Source organism: Moschus berezovskii, chromosome 15 (genome assembly GCF_049115385.1).
Source record: "Moschus berezovskii isolate FMDL1 chromosome 15, NW_MosBer_1.0, whole genome shotgun sequence".
In the NCBI taxonomy this organism is placed as follows: Eukaryota; Metazoa; Chordata; class Mammalia; order Artiodactyla; family Moschidae; genus Moschus; species Moschus berezovskii.
The window spans coordinates 54564676-54585422 of NC_142474.1; the positions used below are offsets into that span (position 1 = coordinate 54564676).

Genomic DNA, 20747 nt, shown 5'->3' on the forward strand with positions numbered 1-20747 from the left:
CCTCCCAATTTGAGCACTCCCAGTACCGTTTTACCTGCTTAGTTCTTCCACTCTACACTCATCCTCTTCTAACATGACATTTAATGGACTCTACTTTTCAAATTAACTGCCTCTTCCAGCTCAAATATAAACTTTATGAGAGTATTTAGTCTTCATTCCCTGCTGTAGCCTATGGTTGCCTGTCAATGTTGATTGAATGTGTGAATTTATTGATACTACTTAAAAGTCCAACATCTAAACCCAAATGAATCTTCTCTGATTATTAACACTCCAAGAGCATGAATGCCCAACTCTCCTAGAGTTTAGTATGTGGGGTAGAATTAATGTTAGAATTTGTGCTATACATTTAGGAGCAGGTTTGAGGAAAGGGAAATTTGAATGGAAGGGGACTTTTCTTCCAGGCTCCCTTCCTTTAAATTAAACTAACATTTTAACCCCAGATGAATCAAAGGATAGTTTAGATTTACAGAACTGAGAACTGGAAAGATCTTTGATAATCAATTAGTTCCAAATCCTGTCTTTTATAGGTGACTGGAAAAAGTTAGGTTCCAGGATTGATCCTGGATTTATGGAAGACCCAAGGACTAAAACCATTGCTTTCAGAATCTAGAGCCATATCATTGTGCACTGGAACATGCGACCCCCGTTTCACCGGAGTTGCTTCTTTGCATACTCTTGGCTAGAGGATGCCCTAGAATTCTGTTCCAGGGCGGCCAGGCTCAATCATTTATGATATGTGGTTTTTCCTTAGGTAAATGAAATTGCTTGAACACTGTCCCTTAGCGGGACAGGAGATGTTATTTTGTACGCTAGCACAGGAGACTAGTTCAGAATACAATGAAAGCTGGAGAAACCAGAGTAAGAGGTTTCACTGACAAAAAACACAGATCTGAGAAGGCAGGCTTATGTTCTAGAGGCTGAAACACATGGAAGCTCTGGTGGAGACAGGTGATTCTCAAAGTACAACTTCGAATCCCCTGTTTTCTTTTTCTGTAGCAGAGGCAAAAGCCAATGTAAAACTGTAACTTCAAACTTCCAGCTGTCTACGTGATTCATGATTGTTACTTATTCAAAAAGTACCATCTTTAGCTGATTTGTTGAATAGCTTTATAGTAGACTCTGTAATTTACCTTCTAAATGACTTTTCATCACAGAATTGGTTGCTGGAGTTCCAAGAGGCGCACAGAATTTTGGATATGTGAGTACTAAAAATGTGTTATAGGATATTTTGCATGTGTGCAAAGAATCATTGTTTAAAAATCATTTTAATGATTTAAATCTTTGAAATCTTTTAAAGTGCCCTTAAAGATCCATACTTGTTTGCTTATGAAAAGGGAGGCTAGATTCTTTTCTGATCCATATATAGGATCAACTCCATCATTTGTGGGACCCAGTGTGAAGTGAAAATGCCTGGCCCCTTGTTTGAAATTCGTAAGGATTTCAGGACAGTGACAGCTGGGCTATCCAAAGGATAGGGCACATCTGAATGTAGGGCCCTGCCTGACCGCACAGGTCACATACCCATGAAGTTAGCCCTGCCTTGTGCATAATTTGGGAGTAATTGCAGAGGATCCCATTGTTGACATGATCAACATTTTAATATGCCTCACACAGTAAACACAATAAGGTCGATTGTTATGTCACTAGTGTGTTAGTGCTCAAGGGCTGTCATAAGAAATGACCCCAAATTGGGTGATTGATAACAACATAAGTTTGTTCTCTCCCAGTTCAGGAGGCTGGAAATCTGAAATCAAGGTGTGATGGCAAGGTCACGCTCCCTCCCACACACATGGGGGAGGACTCTTCCTGCCTCTTCCAGCTTCAGGTGGCTCTGCCTTCCCTTGGCGTGTGGCAGCTTCACCGCCATCTCTGCCCTGGCCTCCGTGTGGTCTTCCTCCGTCTATGTCTGTGTGTCCTCTCCTCCTTTAATAAGGACACCTATCATTGGAATGGCAACCCACTCCAGTGTTCTTGCCTGAAGAATCCCAGGGACAGGGGAGCCTGGCGGGCTGCCGTCTATGGGGTCGCACAGAGTCGGACACGACTGAAGCGGCTTAGCAGCAGCAGCATCATTAGACACAGGGGCCACCCTAAATCCACTATGATTTCATTTCAAGATCCTTAACTTTACTTATTTCATCTAGAGACCCATAAGCTCATCTTCTGAAGTTCTGGAAAAATATAAATTTTGGAGGGCTACTATTCAAACCCATTATACTAGTTGCCATAAAAATAGGAAAAGGACATAAGTAGATCTTATGAAAAGAAAAGCATTTAAAATACTTTTTAAAAGTCTGGTCAGCTTGTAATAACTATAGATTTTAGGCTGGCTGGATAGAACTGAAAAGGAATAATTTTGCTATGTATAACACTTTCAAATTTCTTTTTTCTTTTTGCAAGAAGCCATAATCATCAATGTCCCATAATAGCATATGTACAGAAATGAAATTTAGACTAAATTTTTGATTACATTAACTGACCATCAGATTAGTTGCTCTCAGCATTCTTGAATTCAAATATCATTTCTTTACATCCAGTTAGTGGCTGTGCATTCTGTCTGAAAGGATTTCAGAAACCATAAATAAAAAGTTCAATTGAAGTTTTTTAAGATCATTCTTTGGGATTACTATTTTTTTTTTACATATAGAGCTAACCATTTATGACTTTTCACAAACATTTATAAATGATTTAAGTTATACTTTTAAAAAAGTTCTCCAGTTCTATGCCAAATGAAATAACCTATCTAATTTCTCTGATTTCAGGTTTCAATCATTAACTCTACAGATATGACCTTTATTCAGAATTTCACTGGTGAACAGGTAAATACATTTTAATATCAAATAGTGAATGTCACTCTGCACTATTATAATATTCATATTATTCATTTGTAAAATAAATATTTGCCTAGTACTTACTATGTTCTAGAAACTCTTCTAAGCACTAGGAGTATAACCTTGTATCAGACAAGGTCCCACAACTCTAATGCAGAGGTACAGGGGAGGCAGTTGAGGAGATGACAGTTAATTAATAAATGAGTATGTGCCCGTGATGATTTCAGATACTGCTAGGTGATGTAAAGGCAGAATATGCTCCCTAAAAGCTAGTGGGAAGCTGCTATATAGCACACCAAGCTTTGTGGTGACCTAAATGGATGAGATGGGGTGTGGAATGGGAGGATGGTCCAAGAGGGAGGGGATATATGTGAACATGCAGCTGATTTACTTCATCATACAACAGAGACTAACACAATATTGTAAAACAGCTATACCCAAATTAATTTTCTAAAAAGTCACTAATTTCTGAAATCTGAGAACAGTCCTATTATGGTACAGTCCTGTATGTAGTCTGCCTGGTGATTAGTTCTGGGTACCCACCTTCCCTCTGAGAAGACACAGACTTCTTCGAGGTTCCACATATTGGTCAGAGTCAACGGGTCTGGACTCTCCTCCTGCCCTCATAGTAAATGGAACCCTCCCCAAACCCAAAATATATGGAAGATGACAAAGTCTCTGGTTCTGGTCCCTTCCTCCCAGGGACTAGATGTTTGCCCCTTACCCACTGTCACTGGCTATGGTTTTATTATCAATGGGTCAATTCTCTGGAAGAAGGCTGCTGATATCCTGATGACCTGGGGTCACACTTCATTTCCTACTCTGGGTTTTCCTGGGTCTTATGACATGCTGAAATTTGTCACATTTTTTTAAAGGATGAATGTGGCCCTGTTGTGTAAGGAAGGCAATTCTGAACTGAGTTAGTCTCTCTAGGCCACCAACTTTCTCTCCTAACCACCAACCCAGGTTCTGGAGCTTCTAGAAACCTCACATTTGAATCTGGCCAAGTGACCGTCTTGACCTGCTGGATCCCAGGAAGATCCAGGTTTAAGATCCTGAAATGCTCAGCTCTTAGCTTGACACAGAAATTTGGAATCATATATTTGTCAAGTAATTTTGATAGTTTTTTTTTAAGAATACAGAGCATTTTTGACATTTCTGCCTCTATTGGGGCTTTAGTCTATCCATGACTGTGCAGTTTTCAACAAAGCATTTAACAATGTCTCTCATGAGGCTCTTGTGGTAAATACAGGGATATAAGGCTGCGATGATTGTGCAGTTGGGTGAATTTATACATTTTGAACAACTGTTCTCGAGTGGCGATAATTAATGGTTTATGAAAATATGGCAAGACTTCTCTCTTGTCTTTTTGTTTTACATTTTTACCATTAAAAACTCCTTAAACATTGTTAAATTTGGCCTTTCTGTAACTTTTCATCCTCAATACCACCTAGTTCTTCAATCTTGAGCCTCAGAACTTAATATGTAAATGATGAAATTCCTCTGAGTGAGGTCACACAGTGCTACACAGGAATAAGAATTTCACTACATCTGTGCAGAGTAAAGAAAAGACGTGGGAGAACTGAATTATTGCATGACACAGTCAAATGAGGCATTCATTTCCTCAACAAAGAGAATTTTGCACCTGGTACCCGGGGCTTAGTCCATAAAAATCCTGTAGACTGGACGGCTAAAGCAACAAACATTTATTTCTCATGGTTCTGGAGTCTGAGAAGTCTAAGATCAAAGGGTAGTCAGAATTTGTGTCTGGTGAGAGCCTGCTTCCTGGTTCACAGCCATCTTCTCACTATGTCCTCACATGGAGAAAGGGACAAGGCAGCTCTGTGGGGTTCCTTTTCTATGGACACTCATCCCATTCATGAGGGCTCCACCCTCATGACCTAATTACCTCCCGAAGGCCCCACCTCCTATAACAACTGTATATGTTTGGAATAGAGAAAAGAGGTGGCAGAATTAAATTATTGTCTTATACTTGTTAACTCATCTATTTATTTCTTTTGCAAAGAGTATCTGGCACCTGGCACCTACCCTGAGTTACACCTGATCAAACAATGCAGATACAAGAATGAGCAACACAGACCAAGATCTCTGCCTTCCATGGAGCACACTTTACAGTAGACTATAGGCTGATAAAATTTGGAGGTGATCGGAGGCTAAATAAGCTAAGGCGTTGGATGGCAGATGTGGAAATGAAAAACCCTGGCAGGCAAAAACTATGGGCCAAATCTGAAAAGGTTATAAATCTTGAAAGCACAGGTTGAAAAACAAAAATATAAGAGCTAGAATATGGAGAGATTAGGTATACTGGTCACACTCACAAAAGACTTAGAAACCTTAACAGATGATAAACTCAGTTTGAATTGATACTGAGACATGGTTTAGCCCCAAATGAAAACCTTTTTATGCTTCAGTGGTACAAAGAGACCAAGTAGAGAGTGTCCGTCCTACTTAACTTCTGTCAGTGTGCTCATGGGGTGTCATCTTTTCTTGGGTATCACACATCTGTAAGCAAGATGGTGAGCTTCTGTCATTTCCATGTGAGATTTCATATGGAAATGAAATTCGATTTATTCTGTGATGTTCAAGGTTGCAGAACTAGGTAGGAGGATTGAGAACTAGATATTATAGAAGGACCAGTTTTAGCAAAAAGTATTCTAAAAGTTGTATCGGCAAACTGAATGGATTGATTGTTGAACATCTCCAGAGGTTGTCGGAGCAGATGTCTGGGCTGTTGTGAGGAACATTATGCCTTAGGTCAGGGGTTAAACTAAATGACTCTAATACTCTGTCCACGTCTAAGGGTCTATGAATTTAAATGCAAAAAATGTGCTGCAGTGTAGTTAATCTTTCAGGGAAAATTGAGAGATGACTTTTTGAACACAAAATATGTTATTTATGGTTTTCCTTTGCAGATGGCATCTTATTTTGGATATACAGTTGCAGTATCAGATGTTAACAGTGATGGGTAAGTTTATAAGAACTTCCTCACTCACTGCATATTATATTCATCCTTAAAGATGTTATATTTTTTCCTTCATGAAATACATCCTTCTATATTTCCTCAACAAGATAGAGGCTCTCTTGTTTTTTGTTGTTTTTTTTAGTTCAGGGCAAGAGGATATAACTACTGATGAACTCTCTATCATCCTTTTTAATGTCTTTACCACATCTGCACTTCTGAGAAAACACCATTTTACTTAGTTTTATCTTTAATTTCATGAATTGAATAGTCCTTGGCCATTTGAAATCCATAGCCATTGAGGAATTTGCTTACCTCTCTTCAGCACTTGATTCATTCATAAAACATTTGCACATAAATATTATTTCTCCTGTTTTTGCATACTAGTGACACCCATGCAGAAGATAAAGTAATAATGTTATTGTTTCAGATTATGGCAGTAAATTACAATTGAACTTGGATCAAACAGCATGATAAATTATGGTTGTGTTTAAGTCATTACTTCATAGAAACTTATTATTAAGCATCTCTCTGGCCCACTAAAAGCACCTGAAAGATTAAACAAATGATTAAATAAGAAAACCAACAAATTGAGATGAACTGATCCATCCAGCAAGTATTGTTGGAGCACCTAGTATATGCCAGACATAGTTCTTGGGTGCTCAGAATGTAGCAATGAATAAGACGGAATAGGGCTCTGCTTTCATGGAGCTTACATTTTCATAAGAAGCATAGCTCTGAAAAATCTTAACTGTGTTCCAGATCTGGGCTAAGCACTTTAGATACATCATTGATAGACATTAGCTATGACCTCGGTATAGCTAGAAATGAACTTTATTTATTATGTGATGGCCTATGATTGGAGATAAGTTTGGTAACTTTTGTATCTCTTGGAAAATATCTTTTTATTATTCTTTCATTCAACATATATCTGTTGAGCATCCTTGAAACACCAGTTTTGTTCTAGCACTTAAACCTGTGTTTAAGTCTTTACTCTGTTTTGGCTTTGATGAGAATCTGTTTATTAAATGTGCATTTTATTAGTTTCTATTATTTTTATAAAGAAATTCAGACTTCTACTTTACAAAAATATAAAATCATAATTTCAGTTATTTTCGTCCAAAGAACTTTAATATTGCCCTTAATAATGCTAAAAAAAAATCGATTATCAATGGTTTTTAATGTCATGGCCTATGAGAAAAATCAGTTTGTTGGATTATATTAAAACTAGGCATACTGGGCTGCTGTATTTCACTGTTATTAGTTTAACTCATAAATAATTTTAGAGAGTCTATGAGTCCTACAATTTTTTAAATTCACAAAGCCCTTTCTAGCTTTCCCAGCATTTATCAGAGATTAAGGAATGATAAGTGAACATTATTTAGCAGAGTTCTATACTAGAACTGAAATTTAATTCTTATTTACCCAATTTCTAATTTTCCAAAAGTCTTTTTTTCAATAACCCAAATCTTTCAAGTCCTGAACCCGAGTGAATGTTGTGCAGTGACTAAGATTGTTGTGCAGTGATTAAGAACATCACCGAGCTAACTGATCATTCACGGTTCAGAAGTTAGGACCCAGGTTCTGTAGGATTGAAGCAGACTTTCCTTTCTCCATTTGAGGGATAATTAAGTACTAGTGTATGTGAGATCACCTAGTAAACACGTCATCCTATCTATCCACTATGCAACAAAAGCAAAGTCCCTACAAATGCTCCAAAACCCACCACTGGGGAAAAAAGACGGTGTTATTAACTAATGTGACCAAATTAAAAAACTGGTGAGGATTTCCCCAGTATCTTTTTTATTTAAAGAAACACCCAGGTATCAGAAGTGGACTTCAAAAATTTAGACTAAACAGTTGCATGCATGCTGATTGGTCATTGATAGGGTCAAGCCTGAGACTGTTTTGAAAATATTCACAAGCTGCTGAAATTAACTTCAGTTTAGTTATCTTAAGACAGCCAGAGCAATGAAGTCTTTCTGTGTAAACTCTGTTAGGAATTTCTGGACAAACTTAACAACAAAGGGAGATAGTATTTTCCTCTTGAACTTAAGCAGATCTGTTTTTTATTTTCTTATGGCTTTTTGACCCTTTTAGTATTTATACTATTTCAGAAATTCACAGAAATACAATTTAATCCACTGGATTGTTCTAGCCTCGGCAGATCTCAAAGGAATTAGATTCAGAGATTCTTAGCAGTTGGTTAACTTGAGAGCATTTTAGAGAAAATTTAGTTGAAAGGAAGCAGCTTTGAGTAACTTTTGGTGCCAGATTTAGTCCAAGTGGATTCTCTCATAGAGGAGAAATCATTATGAAGTGATTAAGTAGAAAACCTAGAAAATTAAAGCATAAAGAAGCTGCAGATTGAATTGATTTCTGTAATGTAATTGATAAGCCATACTAGTTTTTGCCTGTCATAAAATAATTATATTGATTAGATATCAATTCTAATATAAAGCCTCTTAACCTGCCTTCTTTTGATAAATAACTACATTCTGAAAATCAGTCTGAAAATCAGTCTTGGGTATTAGCATACACTAAGAACTGTTGAGAAAGAAGAAACGGAAAATTTTATGGGTTAAAGTTAAATCAATATATTAAATACTATTTGGCTGTAGGAAACTTAAATTCGGATTCTTCATAATGAATATTCCCGTCGATGGGCTCCCTCATCCCCCTCTCTCACTATGTTTATGCTTTGCTCTTCAGGAAAATATTTATAATGTTTTATCTCTAAGAACATGTGAAAGGATAAGAACCCGCACCTTATATTATTAGAGTGGACATAATACTTCTTTAGACGTAAAAAAGAGACACAAATAAATACATAGAAACTGAAAGAAAACTATGCTCAAATATTTGACAATTCAGATAAGATGAAGTTTAGTGTATATATCCTACTTTTATACCTTAGATCTCATCCAAGCCACCAACAATACCCAAGCAGAGAAGGTGGCTTTTAGTGAAAACCTCATCATAAATATTATTTCTTCATCATTGTTCTTCTTTGAGATTATATAATATTATATATATTTTTAGAATAGTATCCAGCTGTTATACAACTGCTTTTTCAGAAGTTCAGTGAAAAGCATTCTTACTAATAAATATTGTTAAACTTTAAACTTGAGTATATTCAAAAAAAAAATTTGAAAAATAAATTTTGAAATAGCTTAGTAGCATGCATAGCCTACTGCAATAGTTTTTCAGTGGCTTTTTGGCCTGTGGGCTCATAATTAGAAATACATTTGACATTGCAACCCAGTATACACACACAACTGAAAGAAAAGGTTTCATGGAAGAGTATTTACTCTTATTATGTGCAATGCATTCACTCATATTTTCTGTTCTATTTCATTTTTTAAAATTGCTTGTCAAGACCCATTACATTGATTTCACAATTCACTAATGAGTTATAAATCAAGATTTTAAAACTCCAGCCTGAACAATAATATATATTGTAATGGTTAAGTAGTATTATTGCTAACATAAAATAATATTGACACTAAGTGCAAAATATTCTACAAGGCACATTGAACCAATTGAATACAAGACAGTTATTGTCTCTCAGCTTTATGAGAAACAATTATAAATTGAGAACAAATGTCTTTCTCCTTTTTGGTGTTTAGAACATTTTAGAAGACTTACACTTAAATATCTAGGGAACTTTATCTCTATGAAAATAAATCAGTGTTGTCATAATCCTCCAAGAATCCAAAGATTGCATGGATGTGCTAATCTTTCACAATGATAGGTCGAACAATTTTGCATTTCTAGAACTCCCCAGTGTTGGCAGTGGGAAACAGTGAGGTGATGTGTCAGTCCCCTGTCATGTTTATATCCTCAGGGACCAATTGTATGGCTTTGTTCCTTCTTTGGAGAATGGAAAAATGGTCCATCAATCTCTGCACTAGAGAACCAGTGGATTTAGATGTCTTTGAACTACAAGGCAGCAGCACATACAATTAGGTGTTTAACAAATACCTCTTTATCCTGGCAATAATAGTAACAGAAATACAAAAAAAAAAAAAAATACCTCTTCATCCTGGCAATAATAATAACAGAAATTTAAAACATAAAAAAGAAAATAAAGATTTTCCTCCAAGAAAAATCCCGAGGTTTTGGAACAGCCCCAATCCCTACCTCCTTCTTGGCCCAGACTATGGAAGCAGAGTGATAAAATGCATTTGGAATATTTTTAAGAAAATATTTTACCTAGTGGCTCAGTTGGTAAAGAATCTACCTGCAGTGCAGGAGATGCAGGAAAATGGCAGCCCACTGGGCAGATCCCCTGGAAAAGAAAAATGGCAACCCACTCCACTGTTCTTGCCTGGGAAATCCCATGGACAGAGAAGCCTGCCAGGCTATACTCCATGGGGTCACAAGAGTCAGACGTGACTGAACGACTAAACCACCACCGCCACCAGCAATCAATTGCTATTTCTTTCTTGAAATGTTATCAATCTGAAAAATTATCTACTAGTTTTCTGTGATAATATCTACTTTCACAAAGAAAAAACCTAAATTTGCATTTGGGAGGAAAATTTTGTTTTCTGCCTTTCTAGCCAGTATGAGAACCTTCTCTGGCCTCTGTTTTATTTAAATGGAGGTGCCAAAAGAAAAGAGGAGGACAGGCTTTATTTTAAACCTTATCACCACAAGAAAACTTCATAATATAAATGTACAATAAAATAAATTGTGGACAAATTCTCATCCATGTTTTAAAAAACCTAGTCAGGTCTTTCTGATATGTTTTACTTGTGTAAGTACGTTTCCTGGAAATAGGCTAAAAAGCTGAAAAGAGTGAAATATCTGTGGTTTTCTGAAAGTAGTCATTTTTAACATAGTTTGAAAGGTTCAATGTGATAATTCAGCAACTCTTATTTTCTTACGGCATTCTATTCTGAAGACATAACAAAGCAATGAAAGAAATATGATGACTGTAAAATGTCTCCTGGAAAAGGAAATAAACCAGTGGAAATGTACTCGTTTCGTTGATTAGAAGTCTACCCAAAAGCAGCTCACATCTGTGCTGTTCTCTCTCTGTGTTCCCTGCAGGATGGATGACATACTGATTGGGGCACCTCTCTTTATGGAACGTGAATTTGAGAGCAGCCCCAGAGAAGTAGGGCAAGTTTATCTGTATCTGCAAGAGAGCGCGCTCATCTTCAGAGACCCACAGGTGCTTGCAGGCACTGAGGTTTTCGGGAGATTCGGCAGTGCTGTGGCACATTTAGGAGACCTTAACCAAGACGGATACAATGGTAATTTACACCACTGCATGAAAATTACTTATGTGCCATAATATCATGTTACTGTTACATGAAGTAAGCAACAGACTTCACAGTGCTGTATGTGAAACAATTCTTATGATTGATCTTTAATAAATTATCTAAAATTTCAAGGTAATTTAAACTTTATTTAGTTTGGACTAATATAGATGTTGGGGCTTCCCAGATGGTGCAGTGGTAAAGAATCCAGCTGCCAGTGCAGGAGACGCAAGAGATGTGGGTTTGATCCCTGTGTCAGGAAGATCCTCTGGAGGGGGAAATGGCAACCCAATCCAGTATTCTTGCCTGGAAAATTCCATGGACAGAGGAGCCTGCACCAGGGATCAAACTTAGAATGGCTTCTAAGTACCCTCTCCTCAGTAAAACGTGACAGCTCACATAAAATTTTGCATACATTTTCAGGGCCTTTAAATTAAGAACCAAGGTATAATGGGTTTCTTGACATTCAAGGGAGTAACAGGAGTTTGCTCCAACAAAAGAGCTTAGGGAGTATTCTCATCAAATCAAAGTATTCATTAATACCTTTGGCACGTGGTCATGTACTTTTATGATTTCTTTGAAAAAACATGTCTCAGCAATGTATGGTAACATTTAAAGTACTATAAAGCATAAAGTCATATTAAAAGCTCATGGTTCCAGGGAAATTTTTTTTAAAAAGACAAGTTCATCAACTGATATGTTGCTTTAAAAAAACTGCCCTATTCCTGAACACCACATGAAATAAATAATGCTAAATTATTGGTGGAATCATCTTTTTCATTATCTTCTCTTCTTTTTGTCTTTTCTCTGAAACCTTTAATGATACTTTTAAGAGCTAAGAGAGACATTTCTAATGACCTAAAAGGGGTTCTGCCTCTCTGAGCGTTGGTATTTTTAAAATGATGCCAAAATGGGATGAAACCAGGGGACATATGTCAACTCATGGACTCAGAGGATATGAGAAAAGTACCCCTTTTCATCTACTATGTGAGAATGTATTTATTTTCTGCAACAGGCTCAGTTTTTTGAGAGTTTATCCTTACCTGTTAAGTGAAAGTGGATTTATGATCTTTGTTATATAGTAAAAATCAATTTACAATTTATTTAGTCTTATCAGACTTACTTAGGAACAAAGATGAATAGACAAATGACAAAATAAGGACACATGGTGATGTCGTGGCATAGAATTGTTATGTTATTGTGTTATTGGTGCTCTTTTTCATGTAAACCTAAGTAGTTAGGTGCATTGTTTAGAACAATCCTGTTGAACACAATAGGATTTTCAGTTAGTTAGGCGCATTGTTTAGAAAATCCTGTTGAACACAGAAGGTCATTTTCATTTAGTGCTAAGTTTAAGTGGGAGATAGTCGATAGGGCTCTTTCCCAGTTTCTCAGAGAACTTGACTATGAAATAAATCTTGCCTACATCATGGAATGATGTCATCATTCAAGAATATAATCTTTGTGAAAGAAGATGTTTATTTCTTTTAACAAGAAACTCTAAGTACCCTGCAAATGTGCCTCAACTGGTCTATCCAGCCCAGTGCTCTGACCTAGCTCTTCCCCATCCCTTACTGAGTTTCCACATAGCCCAGCCTCTGGCTGCTCTTCAGGTGGGCCAAGCTTCTTGCATCCCTGGGCCTTTGCACAGTCTTCCCTTCTTCTTGGACTGCTTTTCCTTCTGATTCCACATGGTCAGTTTCATCTTGTCCCCAGACTTCAGTTTCTAGGTCAATCTTACAGACACCTTGTCTGAACACTTCATCTAAAATAAGAATCCAATCACTCTCCATCATATCAATATTTTTAAGATCCTCGACATAGCATTTGTCACTTTTCAATCTTTCCTTGATTCTGTGTGTGTGTGTGTGTTTTCAACCATGCTGCACAGCAAATGGGATCTTAGTTTCCCAAACAGGGATTGAACCCGTGCCCGGTACATTGGAAGCATGGAATCTTAACCACTGGAAGGCCAGGGAAGTCCCCCCTGATTATTTCTTTGTTCAAATTTTCTATTCCCCACGCTAGAATATAAACTTTTGAAAATCAGTGTCTGGTTTACCATTGAATCCACTGTACCCGACACATAGTAGGCCCTTGGTAAATATTTTCTGGATGGATGAAAGGCAACAGATAATTTCCTCTTGCTGTAGTCCTACACATTTTTCTGCAAAAGTGAAGAAGCCCTTTGGATTGTTGCTCTTTGTACTTAATTCTCTAACATTCTTCAATGAGAAATGATGTGTCTCTGTCTGCAGACGTTGCCATTGGTGCGCCCTTTGCAGGCAAGGATCAAAGAGGCAAAGTACTCATTTACAACGGGAACAAGAATGGCTTAAACACCAAGCCATCCCAGATTCTGCAAGGAGTGTGGGCCTCCCAGGCTGTCCCTTCTGGATTCGGCTTTACTTTAAGAGGAGATTCAGACATAGACAAGAATGATTACCCTGGTAAGTTTTTCTTCCTTTTCACATGAGAAAGTCTGCTTCCTAGAAAGGACCATTCTCTGGACCATGCAGCGTGTTTAAGCAGCTCTCTTGTGCAGGCTGAGCTTGCCCATGGCACAGGTTCTTTGGGTGCCATTCTTGAGCAACTTTCAAGGGAGTCTGAAGACAGACAAAACAAACACTCCTTTTTCTGTCAAGAGATGATGTTAAAAAAGCAAGATGGCTTTAAAAAAAAACTGCATTGGACATAAAACTTATCAACTTTGTAGCAAAAATTTTTATTTGAAACCCCGCAGTAATCTGGTCTCCACGGACCAAGACAGCTTATGTCAGAGACCTTTTTAGAGTGATTTATTTTAATCCTATAATTCCCTGTTGAGCTCATAGCTACTATGAATTGACTTATGAACCTCATCATTTCTGTCCTAAAACTCATGGTTAGGGAGCATAAATATTTTCCACCTATATTTGGGGGTTGTCCAAAGATAGATTGTTTCAAAGCAAAGCAAAAGGAACTGGTTCTTGATACAGATCGTAAACAATTCTTGATTGCCTAATTCATTGTGAGGATTCATCAGAAATCCATATAGCACAGCGAGATAATCATGTTTTATGCATGCTGTCAGAAAGTCTGGATTTGTCTTAAAGGATTGTTTCGGTAATCAGGGTTATTAGCAGAGAACATTAGACTTCTTGGTTACGTGGTTCAGTTTTCCCTTTTATTTGGTTATTTTAAGATGGTTTCAACAAATACTTAGAGATCATTAACAGTTCACTGACAGTTTTGACCATTTATTGAGACTTTGTCTCTTTCCATCAATTCTATCCTCATTGAGTATTTTCCATATGTAGAGCTTTTTTCTGGTTTGGGGCAGCATTCCAAGAAACTGGTTGCTGAAATGTACATCACTAATTTTAATCCTTCAACTTTCTTCTCCCCTCTGGATTAGGCAGAAAGGATACTTCAATGAATTCTTATAAATTTGCCAGAAATGTTTCATGGTACTAACATAAACATTGTAGTGGGTTCATAGTAGATATAGAATTATATTGTATATGAATGTGTTCTAGCTGAGGCAATTTCAAGAACATCTAGTGAAATTTATTTTCTCAGGTTTTATTATACTAGTCTAATCAATGATGGTTAGGTTTTCTTTGGGGGAGGGGAGTCTCATATATATTTTATTTTAAATAATCTCCAAATTAGATTCCCTATGTGATTTCTTCCCAAGCGATGTCATCTCTTAATTGCATCTTTTTTCATTCCTTCTTAACAATCAGCAAATGGTCATTTGAGGCCATTCACTGGTCAGTAACTTTGTCCACTGAGGCTGATTCACTTTACAGTGACTAATACTATTAATGCAGTATATTCATCTGTCTATAAGTAAATATCCTGTGCTAAGACAGGACCATTGATGCTGCTTAGGTGAATTCTTAACCTCAAGATAGTCTTGAGGGTTTCAGAGTTCATCGGTACATCTCAGTTAGTAGACCCGAGTTCTGGTCCCAGTTCTCTCTCAGCTATAGATGGCTTGCTTATGCCTCGTGATCTTGTAACATTTTCCTCCATCCTCATCCTCTTGCAAACATCCTCTCACAAAATGAATGCCATTCAAAGAAGCCTTTTTGTCTTGACACCAAGTCCCCAGGGACCTAATGAGAGGAAAACTGCCTTATGGGCAGGTGACTAGATCCTATTAGCTAGTGCAGCAGATTTGAAATTTGCAGGCATAATTCAGGAATCAGACATGGAACTTTCCTCATTTTTCTATAAGCAAATACCCTTTAACCCTCAAGCCTCCATTCCCACTATGGTATTGGAAAACCTCAATCTTGCAGTCACGTCTAGATTCAGACTTAATATCACTTGGGTAAATATGTGTTTGGATTCAAGACTCTCTCTTTCCTCTGCAGCAACTCTGCCAAGGAATGGAACAGCAAAGGTGGGGAGCCTTTTGTCCAGGGATGGAGAAAGGGGTACCTGGACCAAGGACATAACCTGTAGTTGTTGGCCTCTGGCTGAGGGATGGCTCAGTCTCTCAGTGTTTGACATGTTGCTCAAGCTTCGGTCATTAATCCAGTGGCCACTGCTCAAAAGTTCCATGTGTCCTGGTTCCTCCTTTTCCTATTTTGGCCTCTTCTGGCTCCCCCTCAGCAGGTGCTTCTGTGCTACCACTGGGACTCATAGGTCAGGGTCTTCAGGTTTCAGAGATTGCCTTTAAGCTTACTCTTCCTTTGGCCATTGCTAATTTTCCACCCAAGCATCTGTTACTCCAGCAGCTAGGAGGGATGCAATCTTCTTGGGTTTTGCTTGAGAAGTATTGTAGCAAAAACCCTCTTTTCCCCAAAAAGGTTATTGGGTGGCATGCTTTCTAGACTCTATAGTTCACTTTGCAAACTCTGTGTTCTTCTTCTCCATGATCTGTCTTGTGATTTTCGAAACCAGTCAGTCTTTTTGGGAAATTATAAAGAAATGCAGTTTTCTTCCCCTCTGGGGTCTTGCTCCTTCAAATCAAAAGAAATCTGTCTTCAGATCATTGTCCCTTCTATGAGCTTCAAAATCCATTCGACAAATTGAATTTCTTCTCCTAGGGCGTATCTACTCATACCTGCTAACATGTGGTTCTCAATCTTGGCTACACATTAGAATCCTCTGGGGAAATTTTAAAAACGCTTATACTTAGATCACCCTGAAGAGCAGTTAATTTAGAGTCTCCAGGGAGTGGAACTCAGACCACGGTCATGTGTTTAAGTGACCTGGGTCTTTCTAGTGTACAACCAGGCAGGGAACTAATGATCTTAAGCAAGATTTTCCCCACTTTAATGAACATCTGGATCACCTGGGCATCTTGTTCAAATGCAGATCCTGATTCAGTAGGTCAAGTGGGTGGGAGAGACTCCTCATTTTCAGCACATTCCCTGGTGACACCATCATTGCTGGTCTTCACACCACTTCCTGAGTAGCAGATTCTGAAACAGCGTGATGCCAGTTACCTGCTGTGCCTGTTACATGTGTGTGTGCTGTTGCCTTCATCGTGCCCAACTCTTTGTGACCCCCTGGGCCACAGCTTGACGGGTTCCTCTATCCATGGGATTCTGCAGCTGAATGCATTGTACCCATTCAGATGTTTTGATTTCCTGGGTCTGGAATGGGGTTCAGAGACTTGTGCTATTACCCAGGACTGTACTTTGAGAAGTGCTGCTCAGGAGTGCCTGTTTCCCGTGCTCACAACAGAGAGATGTGAACTCTAACCCTAACCTGTTAATTGAGCCCCAGCATTTTATTTACTCTTTGCTCAGCCATCAAACCAATCTGAGGCTTTTCTGTGGTTTGCCTCTGCGTGGTAATGCCAGGGCACACCTATGCAGTCGCCTCATCTGAGGATGTTAAGGAAATCCCACTGAAACTATTTCTTGCACTGCTCAACATTTCCTGGAAGTTATCTGTCCTTTTAAAACAATGCCTGACTACTTTTCATTTAAAATATATTGTCACATTTGTTAGGAACTGACCCGCTTAACCTGGCTTAAGCCATAAAAGGAGCTGTTTATATTAAGGCTACAGAAATAACTCAAGGGAACCTAAGGACAACGATTCTGCCCAGACCTTGGAAGGGACTGACTGGGATCCAAGCCTGTCAGGACTTTCTGTGGTCTCTCTCTCTGTGCATCTGTTCTGCTTTCCAGCATACTGTATTTCTGTAAGCACCAAGTGCTGTTTTGGTGCAAGAATTTGCATGTAGCAGTTGTGCTCACCCAGAGAGACTGTCTGTAATTTACCTCAGTCCCAAGTCCTGGGGAAAGAAATCTCATAGGCTCTGAGGCAAACGGTGACGTTTTCCAAAGGAAGTCAGAGTTGACTTGGGGATTGTGCAAGCATCAAAATAGATAACCATTATGACTCTCCTATAAAGTAAAACAGAATACCCCCAAGATATCAGTGTTGTGTCAAGAAACGATGAAAGTACTTTAAAAGAAAAAAATTTATTTTTAAATGAAGGAATAAGAATTATTTTTAAACTGCTCACCAAAATTTTTGTATTTGTCCCTTTAGTTCAAGGTCTAAAAGGAAAATAAGTGAGAAATTCTGTCATTCATTTAGAAAATATTTAGTAGTATTTACTGTCAGCTAGACACTGTGCTCTGCGGATTTGGGGGAGGGGTACTGTGCAAGGAAAGACAGACAGTTAATCATAACTAAGTGGCAGCTCAGCTGGTAACAAATCCATGTGCAGTGCAGGAGACCCCAGTTTGATTCCTGGGTCAGGAAGATCCTCTGGAGAAGGGATAGGTTACCCACTCCGGTATTCTTGGGCTTCCCTTGTGGCTCAGCTGGTAAAGAATCTGCCTTCAATGTGGGAGACCTGGGTTCAATCCCTGGGTTGGGAAGACCCCCTGGAGAAGGAAAAGGCTGCTGCTGCTGCTGCTGCTAAGTCACTTCAGTTGTGTCCGACTCTGTGCGACCCCATAGACGGAAGCCCACCAGGCTCCCCCGTCCCTGGGATTCTCCAGGCAAGAACACTGGAGTGGGTTGCCATTTCCTTCCCCAATGTGTGAAAGTGAAAAGTGAAAGTGAAGTCGCTCAGTCGTGTCCGACCCTTAGCGACCCCACGGACTGCAGCCTACCAGGCTCCTCCATCCATGGGATTTTCTAGGCAAGAGTACTGGAGTGGCTTGCCATTGCCTTCTCCAAGGAAAAGGCTACCCACTCCGTATTCTGGACTGGAGAATTCCATGGACTGTATAATCCGTGGGACACAAAAGACTCAGACATGACTGAGCGACTTTCACTCACTCACTCACTCACGTGGCTATTTCATCTCCCAGACTGATTAAAAATCAGATCACTTAGTGCCTTGACATAATCAAAAGCATAGACATGCAAAGGTGGTTTCATTGATATCTGTCTGCAAGTTATAGATATTCTGTGTTTGGACAGGACCAGACACTTAGTCTTCTTGTCTTGGGGAAAAAAAAGTGCTGGCAAAAATCAGGCATGGGCCAGTTATGTTGCTAACATTATTACAATTATAGCCAGTGTTACTCCTGATAATTAAGAGCCCAAACCATGCCAGCCACTGCATAGATAGTTTGTATATTAAGATAAATATAGTTCATATTCCTTGGAATATTATTTCTGAATCTCTCTCCTTTGTTTACCTGGGTTCAGTCTCTGGGTTGGGAAGATCCCCTGGAGAAGAGAACAGTTACCCACTCCAGTATTCTTGTCTGGAAAATCCCATGGACAGAGGAGCCTGGCAGGCTACAGTCCATGGGGTTGCAAAGAGTCAGACATGACTGAGTGACTTTCACTTTCCCACTTACATGTGTATGTACGTGTGTGTGTGTATGTGTGTACACACATAGAGCAGCAGAGTACATGGGGTAAAGCTGGATGACACTACTTTTGGGGAAACATCAAACCAATATCAATACAACCATGTTAAAATTGGCAAAATGGCTATGAAGGGGAAGGGAAATCGGACTGTCTGGGTTCAGATTCCCATGTGTCACTGATAAACTGTGTGATAATGGACAAATTAATTGATTTCTGAGCTTCCATCCTGGAAGTGCTCAGTCAGTCAGTTGAGTCTGACTCTTTGTGACCTCATGGACTATAGTAGCCCACCAGGCTCCTCTGTCCCTGGGATTTCCCAGGCAAGAATACCAGAGTGGGTTGCCATTTCCTTCTCCAGGGGATCTTCCTGACCAAGGGATAGAACCCACTTCTCCTGCATTGCAGGCAGATTCTTTACCACTGTGCCACCTGGGAAGCCTCCTGATCTGGTATTATGGGGCTAATAATACCGACTTCACTGGGCTGTGTGTGCCATCACTTTCTAGGTTGGGAGAGGAATTTTACAACATGTTGTAAAATGGCTTAGAGTAGGAATGATGACTCATCTGACTAACAGAAACAGAATCAAAGCTACTGTACTTCCAGACATGTTGGACCACATAAGACGCTGAAAAACTGCATTCTAGGATTCTAGAGATGGACAGTATAGGTTTAAAACTTGATTCTGCTATCTTCTAGCTATATAAGAATAAGACAGTTCCTTAACCTCTCTGAACTTGAATTTCCTTGTCTGTAAACTCAAATAGTAAGATCATGGCATCTGGTCCCATCACTTCATGGGAAATAGATGGAAAAACAGTGGAAACAGTGTCAGACTTTATTTTTTTGGGCTCCAAAATCACTGCAGATGCTGACTGCAGCCAGGAAATTAAAAGACACTTACTCCTTGGAAGGAAAGTTATGACCAACCTTGATAATATATTAAAAAGCAGAGACATTACTTTGCCAACAAAGGTCCGTCTAGTCAAGGCTATGGTCTTTCCCGTGGTCATGTATGGACATGAGAGTTGGACTGTGAAGAAAGCTGATCGCTGAAGAATTGATGCTTTTGAACTGTAGTGTTGGAGAAGATTCTTGAGAGTCCCTTGTACCGCAAGGAGATCCAACCAGTCCATTCTAAGGGAGATCGATCCTGGGTGTTCACTGGAAGGACTGATGCTAAAGCTGAAACTGCAATACTTTGGCCACCTCATGCGACGAGTTGACTGGAAAAGACTGGATACTGGGAAAGGTTGGGGGCGGGAGGAGAAGGGGACGACCGAGAATGAGATGGCTGGATGGCATCACCGACTCTGTGGACATGAGTTTGAGTGAACTCCGGGAGTTGGTGATGGATAGGGAGGCCTGGCATGCTGTGATTCATGGGGTCGCGGAGAGTCGAACACAACTGAGCGACTGAACTGAACTGAACTGAAACTCAAATAGTACTATGTTGGTATAAGGATGACATGGGATCATCTATGGCAAATATATGGGGAAACAGTGGCTGACTTTATTTTTTGGGGCTCCAAAATCACTACAGATGGTAATTGCAGCCATGAAATTAAAAGATGCTTACTCCTTGGAAGGAAAATTATGACCAACCTAGACAGCGTATTAAAAAGCAGAGACATTACTTTGCCAACAAAGGTCTGTCTAGTCAAGGCTATGGTTTCTCCAGGAGTCATGTATGGATGTGAGAGTTGGACTACAAAGAAAGCTGAGTGCAGAAGAATTGATGCTTTTGAACTGTGGTGTTGGAGAAGACTCTTGAGAGTCCCTTGGACTGCAAGGAGATCCAACCAGTCCATCCTAAAGGAGATCAGTCCTTGGTGTTCATTGGAGGGACTGATGCTGAAGCTCTAATACTTTGGCCAC

At 39.2% G+C, this 20747-nt stretch overlaps 1 protein-coding gene across 1 annotated transcript in view; it reads left to right on the top strand.

The window, feature by feature from the left end:
- ITGA8 (integrin subunit alpha 8) overlaps positions 1-20747 on the top strand; it is a 203458-nt gene that overhangs the window by 45314 nt on the left and 137397 nt on the right. The window contains exons 9-13 of the mRNA XM_055429258.2: positions 1155-1198; positions 2763-2819; positions 5765-5817; positions 10870-11075; positions 13340-13531. Of these exons, the coding sequence (XP_055285233.2) occupies positions 1155-1198; positions 2763-2819; positions 5765-5817; positions 10870-11075; positions 13340-13531 (552 nt within the window). The remainder of the gene's footprint in view (positions 1-1154; positions 1199-2762; positions 2820-5764; positions 5818-10869; positions 11076-13339; positions 13532-20747) is intronic.